Source organism: Cynoglossus semilaevis, chromosome 9 (assembly GCF_000523025.1).
Source record: "Cynoglossus semilaevis isolate Cse_v1.0 chromosome 9, Cse_v1.0, whole genome shotgun sequence".
Lineage (NCBI taxonomy): Eukaryota > Metazoa > Chordata > Actinopteri > Pleuronectiformes > Cynoglossidae > Cynoglossus > Cynoglossus semilaevis.
This window is the reverse complement of record NC_024315.1, coordinates 6,103,151-6,114,543: the sequence shown is the minus strand read 5'-3', so window position 1 is coordinate 6,114,543 and position 11,393 is coordinate 6,103,151. Positions and strand designations below refer to the sequence as shown.

At 40.7% G+C, this 11,393-nt stretch overlaps 1 protein-coding gene across 2 annotated transcripts in view; it reads right to left on the bottom strand.

Moving 5' to 3' along the window:
• Nucleotides 1-1,802: 1,802 nt before the first annotated feature.
• LOC103383577 (uncharacterized) overlaps nt 1,803-11,393 on the bottom strand; it is a 10,768-nt gene continuing 1,177 nt past the window's right edge. The window contains exons 2-4 of one of the 2 annotated variants that reach the window (XM_008316763.3): nt 4,231-4,301; nt 3,506-3,832; nt 1,803-3,412 (exon numbers count right to left, since the gene is read on the bottom strand). In XM_008316763.3, the coding sequence (XP_008314985.1) occupies nt 2,997-3,412; nt 3,506-3,832; nt 4,231-4,291 (804 nt within the window). In that variant the 5' untranslated portion in view covers nt 4,292-4,301 and the 3' untranslated portion in view covers nt 1,803-2,996. Of the gene's footprint in view, nt 3,413-3,505; nt 3,833-4,230; nt 5,276-11,393 lie in introns of those variants that run through there. The other variant, XM_025058919.1, reaches the window with a different exon arrangement.

Below are 11,393 nucleotides of genomic sequence, written 5' to 3'. Positions count from 1 at the left end.
TTTAACCAAAGTGTAGTACGAAAGCTGCTCATTTTTAAAGGTTTTGACGGTGGTGTGTGAGCGTCAGCGTCCATGTTGGATTCTCATCCCTCTGTCCTATTTCCATGGTAATATTTCCCTGAGTCAGCACTCGACTCCTGCCACTCTTCATCACTGGTCTCTCCCCTGCACTCAGAGCAGCACTATAGGATCTAATGAGTCTTCACATTAATACAAGCTTTCTAAGCAATTAGCGCACTAATTAATGATGCAGAGTAGGTGTTTTCTCAGGGTGGATTGGTGAAGCTGCCATGGTTACGAAACCTACAGTACACAGAGGCTGTAGAATGGAGACTGTGAGGATGCTGAGACTAATGAGGAGCAGCTGGCTGCACCGTCCTCTATACAATCAGAACAAGCACAAATTACCCAGAATTCTCTGTCTTTCTCCTCAGACCCTGAGGAGCAGGTAGTTAGAGTCAGGAGTGAGATGTTGACATGTGGTAATCAGAAGACTATTGAAGTAAAACATGGAGGGAACTATAGTCCTCAGAGACTGTTACGTAACAAGAGTCACAGATGAAATCTCATTGGTCCGTTCAATAATTTAAGACGGGAGCTGGGGGTCCGCTCTTCTAGGCCGCCTACTAGTGTTCAGACGCTGACCATTTGTCAACATGGTTTTTAAACATTTACATGCAATTACCCAAAAGGACACCAGGGTATTGACTGTGATTTACTGGGAAGAATCAATAAACTATGTTTATTTCACAAGTGCCGTCCTGGAAATACACAGACGAGCTATTAATTTAGACTCCGACTGAAACCGAGACGTGACCTGGGGGTTGATATGTAGAGACTTTGTCAAAAAAAAAAAAATCTATAATAGAATAGTTATATATATATATACAGTATGATTTCAAAGTACTCTGTGATTCTGGACTGGTCCGATGTTTTCAGACCACTGACATCAACATGGTCACACCAGCTCTTGGACAATTAACCCCAATGCCCCCCCTCGACCCCCCCACCGCCCCCCTGTCCCATTTACCGTAACGTTAGGTAACAGGCTGTCAGGGCTGTGCATACATCTCTGCTGTTTGTTGATGAAATCAGGCTTTTATCGCCCCCTGCCCATCCCTCCATCCTTTACTGTCCGTCCTGTGTCACTGTTAGTCAGTGGGTCATTTTCTTATCGTGTCTCTACTCCCCCAACACACACACACACACACACACACACACACACGCACCCGTCCTCCAGCCCCACCCTCCTGTATGATATAACAGGCTGGAGACACTCACCTGACTGTTGAACACCAGGCTGCCAGGGTGATAATGGAGACCTTACTGAGAGCAGATAACAGTCCACACACACACACACACACACACACACACAGCCTACTGTGTACTTTGGTCGGGTTAGCTACATATATGGGAAGAAACTTCCAATATGGAGGGTTATGTAACAGAAGATCTTGACCCCCAAAAAAACGACTTTTATTGGAGGTGATAATTGGCCAATTGATTGACTTTGTTTCTCTGACCAATCAGGAGAAGGATGAATGAACAACAAAATGTCAGTTTACAAATAAATATGATAATTCATTCTCATACTGACTATTATATTTCACAACAAAAAGGTCGGACTGGGTTAAATGTTCAGTATCGAGACCTTCTCTGAACCGTGGAGTCATCTGACGGGGGTGAAATTGTGCCGCCTAGTGGGTATTACATGTAAACGTGTGTTGTCTAAATAATTTGATAATTATTGCTGTGTTGCCAACGCTTTTGGTTGATTTTTAAAACATTATAATCCAGATGAATACATTTGAAAACTTTAATTTTAAGAGTTCATCAGAGCTCAGACTTATTATACACATTTCATAATATAAATGCAAAAACCAAAAATGTAAAACAAAGTGTTTCTGGTTTTTCAAAATGAACACAATTTTAAACTGCACAACAAACCATTTATTTAAATGTAAAAAAAACACCAATAAGCAGCTGCCTGTAAAGCGACACCACAGAAACGAATTACCTTTTAAACAGACAATATCAGACAACATTTTTTTCAACTATTCACATTTTTTTAATTGTTCATTTTTCCGTTCATGGTTTTTATCAGTAGTAGTTAAAAATATGACTAATAACTAGCTGTGTTTTTGAGTTATAGTCATGGCCAAGGTCGAGGTCAGTGTCATGCTGACCATCACACCAGAACGGTCAAGGTAGACCAGTAATATTTACACTGTTGACTTCGAGCTGCAGCGACGTCTGGCTAAGAGCTCCATCTGGCGCCGCCTACAGCTTAGACACATCATTAAGACAATCATCACCACCCGAGGCTCTCAGTGGAATCTGTCCTCCGCCATTAGGCCACAAAGATGGAACACGAATTCAAACCTCATTCTCCTCCTGCCCCTAAAAGCAGCATCAACACCATTACTCTGGTGACAGTAGATTTTTTTACACATTCCCTGAATGAATGCATCACAGCAAAATAATTCAGCCCAGTTGGTGCTCCCGGCGCACTGATCACACATGTTCGCTAGAGGGCAGTATCCAACCATAATCCCTGCAGCATGAGTACGACATCAGAATTCAGAATAAATTCTCACGGTGTTGTATGGATCGGTGTTTTTGTTTTCACACGTTTTTTTTTATTTATCATTTTTTACCCTTTTTTTGTCTGTTGCTTCCGTTACTAGTTGTAACATCGGTCCTGCCGTTACTCTCATGTTGTTTTGCTGATTTTATCATTTCAATATAACTATGCTTTAATGATTATTTTTTATTTATAGTCTCCGTATATATTCTTATTATAGATAGATGCCATAGGTGAATGTCATTTTGTGAAACTGAGTTAGCTCTTAACAAAGTTAGCTCTCCTGCTCTGTTACACTGTCACTTTTCATTTACATATATTTATTTTATATATTTATATATAAAATGTAATCCGGTCCTATCTGTGTACCATGTATGTAGAAGACTGATGGTTGAGTTGAAGCTAATTTTTTTTAACTGATTATTTTGAGGACAGCCAAGATGACAGAGACATACAAAGCCTTGGTGACCACTTCCTGTGATCTGACTGCAGTGTTTTTGAATTGTGGGGCCATACGTGCTCCACCTCTCCCCTCAAGGCCTTCGCTCCGAATTAAAGTACTCGCGATGTATTTCCCAGATCTGCTGCTCTTCAAGGAGCAGTTGAAGACCACTCCGGAAACCGTCTCCAAGAGTGTCAGGTTACTCTGAATCGTTAAATATCCACCCGTTTCCACACGTTTAGTGGTGAGATGTTTGGAATTCGAAGGCTCCACCCACACATCGTTTGAACTACGGAACCAGTGCACTTCTCCGTCAGGGTAGACGTTGTAGAAGGTACATGAAGGACCAGCGGTGGTTAAAACCCCGGTGACGGCTGCGGCACAGTCTAGAGAAATCAGGAGAACACAGGTTCAGTACCCATTACTGCAGTGTTTTTTTTTGGAGATCGTTCACATACATAAATATATTGAACTCTCACCGTCCAGCTCCACACTCGTATATTTATGCTTAACTTCTTGGTTGGATCGCAGTTTGCACAAGTAGGACTCCAAGTCGCGGCCCTCCTGGTACGGCTTCAGTTTTGGAAAGGTCAGAGACAACTGTCCGTCCTCGTATTCACAGTAGTGGTCAGTTTGGTTGAAAAGAATGGGGCCCTGATTGTCCACATAACATACAGGTGTATTTCTATGGTACCAGCCTATGTGTTTGATTGACAGTCCACTCCGTGATGAGGTGGCCATGCACTGGAGCCTCACATGTGAGCCACACCTGGCTGTGATCCCTGGACTGACGCTCAGGTCCAGCCCTGGAGACAAAGTGGAAGACGATGATGGACGATGATTGAATCTGACCGACTGACGACAGGGATTAAACATTAAAGATCAATAAAGGTCAAAGTCTTCATCAGCTCTTTTACATACAGTTAGTGACCAAAAAAGTCATTATGTGTGTGCATGAGCGCTGATCTTAGTGTCAGTGTATCATTTTACATCAGGACAATGATCAGGAATAAACTGTGAACCAGATTAAAGAAGAACCTACAGTAGAACACAGAACAAACTCTGCCATTATCAGAATATAACCAGAGAACAGCAGACTGGAGGCTAACTCGACTGTACGTCCAAAAATACATCTTTTTGAGAGCATTGTTTTCCATCAATAACAACAGAGTTGTTCTAAACTCCATGACTTTACCGTACTCACCTTGTGCTGTTAGCGTGAACACAGGTACGAGCCAGAGCATGTGCAGTGCTTTAAGATCCATCGCACTGTGTCTGAGGGAAATGAAATAAAAAAAATATATTAAAAAAAGCCCACTGTTGAATCTGTAAGGAGCAGAGTGAAGAAGCTGGTGTGTTTCTCTCCAGGTTTGACGAAGTGTTGAGGCAGAGGCACTGTTTCCTCCTGCAGACTTTATCAGAGCGGTTAATGATTAGAGAACTTGAAGGAAGAGAGACTACGACATGTGAGGCCAATGCTGTCATTTAAGAGATGAACAAAACTGTGTGTGTGTGTGTCTGTGTGTGGGTGTTGGGCTGGGGCATGAAAGTGAAAGAGAGAGAAATGGCGTGATGAAAGAAAGTAAGAGACAAGTCCATTCATGAAGCTTCTACAAGCTTGGACTCTGATGTGCTGCAGCTTCAAATCCCCTTTCCCAGCATTCCCAGCAGTCAAACTTCCCCACAGTTGAAGATAAAGCCTCTGTTTACGCCACTGTTTAATCCTCCTGCCAACAGCCACTGGCAGGACACGGACATTTGTTTCACTTCCTGGACGTTTGATCAGATGACTGGATGTCTTGTCTGAGAAATGACCAGCACTGGTTAAAGACCAGTGTCCAGTACAGTCGGCTACAGCGGGGGTGAACAGTGGTTAATGCTCCTGCCTTACCAGAGAGGACGTCTGCAAGTGTGTATGAGTGAGAATGGGGGTTTGTCTCTGTATTTAGTCTAGTGATGGACTGGAGAACTGTCCAGGTTGGACTCTACCCTCACCCAGTGATTGCTTTGAGTAGTGGTTTCCAAAAAAGGGGGTAGCGGTCCCCTTGGGGGCCGTCAAGGGGCACTAGGAGGGAGAGATGAGAAAAAAAAAATCAATTTTATTTTATAATTATTTGTCCTGGACACCTAAGCTGCAGTGACTGTTGGATTCTCAAGTTTACAACATTAGCATAAGGACGTCATAATCTGTGTAAACCAAGCAGGTTATTATTCTGTGGGAATATACAGAACTGAAACCATGTATTTGTCTGCACTCATATAAACAGAGTACACTGGTTTCAACACGTGCCTGTGATCCTCTTTAATTACACTCAGATACGGAGCCTGCTGCTACATGTGTGTGTGGTTACCAACAATAACATAGTCTCGTCAACAATACTGCAGTTCTCTTGTAGTATGCACATACACCAAATACACTATGCACCCACACTCTTGTAGTATGCACATACACCAAATATACGTATACAGCGTACTATATAATATAGATCATTTTATATGTATTGCTATATTTGAAAAAACAGTTACTAAACCAGTGACTCCCACCTTTGCCGACTGTTCAGTTCAATAGCTAATACAGATCAACAGGGGGCGCCCTTCTCTGTATTTTTCTTCTGTGAGTGCTTGGCTGCAGGAAGAGAACCTGTTTACAGTAATTTATGGTCACTTGAGGAACTGACCTTTCACCGTTCAGTTCAAAGCTCTTTATGGATTCACTTTTATTTGACAGGTAAATATATATAAATATAATATTTAATCCATCAGGGGTTTGGCTCAGGTTACAGGACGAGAACTCGTAACTCACGAGGTGTCGCAACAAAAGAACTCTTTGTTTGTTGTTGAGTTTGCACAGCACTTACAGTCACCGCCACACCTTGAGATCTCACGGACTTCCCCTCTGTGCTCTTTCTCTTTGTAGGTTCAAAGTTGTTTTCTCTGCATCGATAACTATGTGTGTATATATATATACTGTATATATGACATTTTGAGATTTGTCTCATTATTGGATGATAAAACCGTTGGTCTACTGATGGTCTAAAATAAATATTTTTCTGCAGATCTGGATAGATTGTATTGTTTTTCCAAAGAAGTTGAGGTTGAGTTTGTTTGTAGCCTCTCGCTGCTTTTACTTCTTCGTACAACCACCTGAAATAACCCCCTGTGTTGTCAGTTCATACAGCGAACACACCGTTGTAAACAAGTAGTAAAGAAAAGTTTGGGACTCCTGGCACAAACTCTACTTTCAAACTTTGCTTTCACTGTGACAAGGTTCCACCTGTAAATCTATTTCTTGCATACGTAGAACATCTTCATGTTGTATGGAACTTGTAATAATAATATGGGCATGTTTTCATGTTGCATAGAACTTGTAATAATAATATGGGCATGTGAAAAGATAAAAAGGCAACCGTTCTGACCTCAAAGAAAACCTAATATTTTATTTCAACAAAACAGCAACAGGGTTTGAAAATGAAGCATGAGGATTTAGGAGTTAAACCCCCCACCTTCTCCAACCCCTCCCAAACACCCAACTCGACGGTGAAGAGAAACTGATTCACAGTTCAGTTGTGTTTGTTTTTAAATTCACCCACAGGCTCTCACTCTCACTCCAGAATAGAAACTGGTAGATCAGCCACACCATCTACCTGGGACATAAAAAAACACGACTCTCCTGCTGTCTCTTCCTGAATTCCCCCTCCACCTGTGCTGCTTGTAAAGACTCTGCTTTACTTGGAGGACGTCTCCTTCACAGACAATTGTGAAACAGTTTTATGAGCCGATCTGGAAGGTTGGCTGGACTCGTAAAAAAAACATCAGGCTCATTCTCCACCATAAAGTCTACTATCACTCAGTTAATGTGTGTCGGAGAGTTACTTAGAATCAACGCGGCCGTTGGCAAAGTTCTGCAGGTTTTTTTAGACAAATGAATGAGTTTAATGGTGGCTTGTTATTATGAGTTTTGGTGCTGGAATTTACAGCCTGTTTACATCTTAGTAGGAAGAGTCTAATCTCGTCTAATTATTCATATGTAGCTTCTAATTAGTTTTTATGCAGTTCTATCACAAATATTACAAACCAAAAAGCCCTAAAATAGATTAACATACTTGTAATAAATGCATCTAAAATTATTTAATGCTTGTCTTAAATTATTCCTGTTTTTTTATTTACTTGTTATGTTTATTTTTTTTATACAGAACCTATTTTTTTCATTTAATCTCAATAAATTTCTAAGATTCTAATTTTTCTATGAAACAACGTGTAATGACATTTTCCACCAGAGGAGGGAGACAAAACCGAACATTTTTCACAACATGTTTGATACGGTAAGGATTTTGTTTGTCTGGAAAATAAATCAGAAAGCATCACATTGCCAATATTTTTGAAAACTTTGTGTAGTGTGAATGTAGAGACATTTTTGGACTTAGGTATAAAATAGTGTTTTATAAGGTTGTTTCACTTGAACAGACATTTGAGGGTATACTAATGTTCCTTAAGTAGTGTAAATCAATCCTGTAGTATGTTGAAAAACATGTCAGAGCATTTCACAATGTAGAGAAATGTATCATCCCAAATTATTAGTTCCAGGTCATTATATTTTAAATATGAATCTCTTTTTCTTTTTTTTAGTACGTATATAGATGATGAAGCACTGCATATTAGGAAGCAGAATGACTGACAGCTTTTTACAGTCCACTGGATGCAGGCGACGTGTAAAAAAAATGACACGGCATCAGTCAAGTCACATACTAGACAACGTGCATGACTGATGTAATTGACGTTGTTACACTTCCTGCATATGAATCATAGAGGAGGATGAAGATACTATTCTAAACATACATCCTGATTCCGTTTCTTTCCCCACTGCTATAAGAAAGTATATTTTAATATTTATAAAGTAAATATAACTCCTGTTAACACATTTTATGATGTGATAAGAGTTTATCTCTCCCTGAACTCAGCCTTTAAGAGATTAGAATCCTGTTTTCTGACAGAAGCAGGCGGCTGAACTCCGTCAGGGCCGAGCTTGTACCTGATGCCAGCGTTTGTCCTTGCAGAGGACACGTCTCTTCTTGTACTTTTCCGTAGCTGAGGTGTTACTGCGCTGCGTCACTTGGATCAAACATAAACTTTATTTTGGCTGGTTTCCCAGATGACACTGGCACTTCTGAAAGTCTTTTAAGTCTTTTAACCAGATGCCTCGGTGAAAAGAGATGACCTTTCGCAGTTTAACGGCAGTCCCGTCACTTCAGGCCAAAGTGATTACAACTACATATGGCTGTCTCTCGCTGCCACTGATTTACAGTGGGCGTATTCCTCAATTATATGTAAATGATTATGGTAATTACGGTGAGAGCGCTTGGGAATCGATCATGGGGGATCTCATCACTGCCCTCGTCTGACGGACAAATTAGTTGTCATTTAATAATAATGTTGTACAGATGTCGCCACCATGCTGCGCTCATGTGGCTGCTTTCATTTATCTTCAGTGCTTCACCTTGAACTGGGTGTGGTCCTGTTGCATTTTAATACCACCAAGATTAGAATCTAATTACACAGAAAAAACAGGGACTTGTAGCTGCATCAACAGAAACAAAAGAAATCTCAGAAAGAAATGAGTCAAAAATTAAAAAAAAATATAAAATAAAATAAAAAATATATATCTTATGCTTAATCTCAGAAAGAAATGAGTCAAAAATTTAAAAAATTAAAAAAATCTTATGCTAGGAGGGACATTGGTTTTAATTAAATTTTAATGGATTATTATGGGTTAAAAGTGGAGGGACATTGGTTTTGCATTGGTTTTAATTAAATTATAATGGATTATTATGGGTTAAAATCAATATCCATATAGGAACTGGAATTGATCAATTCTGATCCATTCTAATCTCTATACACTGGTTCACTGGACTATTAAACAGAGCTGTGTTTAAAGTGCCACCTGCAGGGCTGGAAGAGGAGCTACATGCTTTTTGTTTACAAACACAGAATACCAGTATGGCTGTGTGCACACACACACGCACACACACACACATACACCCCCAGGTCTTATAGAATAGAGCCGAGAAAAATACATCACAGAGAGACTGATGGACGTAGTTGTTAGTGTGAACCAGAAGGGGGCCATTCTTCTTAATGCCCCCTCAAATTGTCCTGTGGCATTACAATTTTAACTTAAACTCTCTTTACAATCACCCAACACGCCGCGGCCTTATGGGTGTTCTTTCCTTCCCCAGCCGCTCAGCTTAAGACCATCCATCTCTGGATTGACTATATTTAGACATATAGGACTGGCCTTGCTGCTGATAGGATTCATGGCCAGCGTGTATTAGCCTTCCAGCCTCCCTTGGGCACTCATCTACTATGATTTAGTAAGGCTGAGAACCATGAATTTCAGTCAGGCAGTGGAGGGAGAAGCGTCGGTGATTTATGATTTTGTTTACGTGCTGCTGTGGGGGACCTTAATCTGTAAGTGACGAGCAGGTGAGGAAGCCTTCTCATAATGAACACCCACATCCTGCACGGTTTCTCACAACATTTGCAGGCAGAGAAAGCTGATTAGTGATTAAGTGTGCGAGAGACGGAGGGAAGAGTGAAGCGTGTGTTTATTCTTGACGTTAATAGAAGTGAGAATTCACACGGGAGAAAATTAGCCGAGAGAGTTTCCAGATGTGTTTGGAATTTCTCAAGTACGACGATTGTCACAAGATGCGCTCCGTGGGCGCAGACAGACAGACAGACAGACAGGTGCCATCTTCAGCACTGACTAAAGGAATCAATCCCCACATGGTGAAATGTTCTTGACAATATTGAATCTGTGAAGACTGCTCACAAAAGAACAGCTGAGATCCCGCCTTCACCAAGGTGCCAGTCACATCGTTAGCATCCACGACGTCCCATCCAAAGGATTTACACTTCATAAAAGATGCCCTCATCCATTAGTGCATAAAATGAGCCGTTTGAGTGCCGGTGGAAAATAGTCTGATCACTGCTCCCACACCTCTCTAACCTTGTGTCTACGGATAATTACCTTGGCAAAGTGGAGGAGGCCGTACAGTATAAGGAAGTGTCATACATTACAGTGTCTTTGCCCTTTAGGTCGCAAGGAAAGTCACACCTGAACCCCGTATCAATACTATGTTACTGCAGTAACTGCTGTAAGCAATTTAATGGTACTGTAGGTGTTGCTCTTGTTGCTGATGATAAGGTCTCCCACTGACACATGGTCTGTTCCCTCAGGTGTGAAAGCTGAGGAAAAGTTTCCTTTACAAAGTGGAGCCACGTATCATTTACGTCAACTGTTATTATCTCCCACGTACTAGTTTATATTTAACTTCAACAATTATTCCATATGCACACAGTTAACGTCTCCCTCTTCCCATTGTGTTCCTTTTCCATATCAGTCTTTCAGCCTCTTGGGTAAGCAGCCGGGCTTCCTCTGCTGTTGTCGTAGCGCCTTTTCATTCTTGGACAAACTTTGTAGGTCAAAGTCAAAATCAATAAAAGTGTTTGCCAACCCGGCTGAGCAAATCCAGCTCCTGAAATAACTTGGCCAATTGAAAACTTGTCATTGGGCTGACTTGGGTTTTATGAAGGTGAGAAACGAGTCTTGTAGTTTTAAAAATGAGCAAATATTTAATGTGCATGTGTAGTAGGAGCGGAGGACAATCTTTTCTTGCTGCACTTCAAACTCAATCTAAATTGAACTACAGCAGTGTTTCCCAAACCTCATTTGTGGGGACCCATATTTTAAAAGTCACAAACTTTCATGACCCAAGTCAATAGACATTATTCGTAACTAGTGGGAAATGATGTTAGACGACCCAAGAAAAATCTCTTGAGACCCACCTGCGGGCCGCAACCCAGTCTTTGGGAAACAATGAACTACAGTATGCAGTTCTCTCTACATACCTGAGCTTCCACCTACACAGTTTCTTAGTCTATTTCATGTATTGTGGAATAAAAGAAACAATTAAATGCTCTTCCAATAGGTGGCAGTGGTTGTTTTAATAAGTCTTGCTTCAATTCCTGCAACTATATCAGTGTTGCATTCAACTAAACACACACTGAGTAACTTTTGTTGTGAGTACTCTTTACTAAAGTGGACTTGGGTAGTTAGCAGAGTTAGCTTAGCAAAGCCATGGTTTAAAAAAGACTGATCATTGTAAGTGTTAAATGTCCAATTAATTCTTTTTTTTTTCTGGCTAAAGTCCATTGTAGGACAAGAACTGAAGTTTTTAAGAATTCATATTTAATTGTGTAATGTGGGGAGTTAATGAGTTTATTCTTGGGAAATACGACTCCTGCTATCGTGGTTTTCGGTAAAAGAACAATAGTGTTTACATGAAGCAGCACATCAGAATGACTATA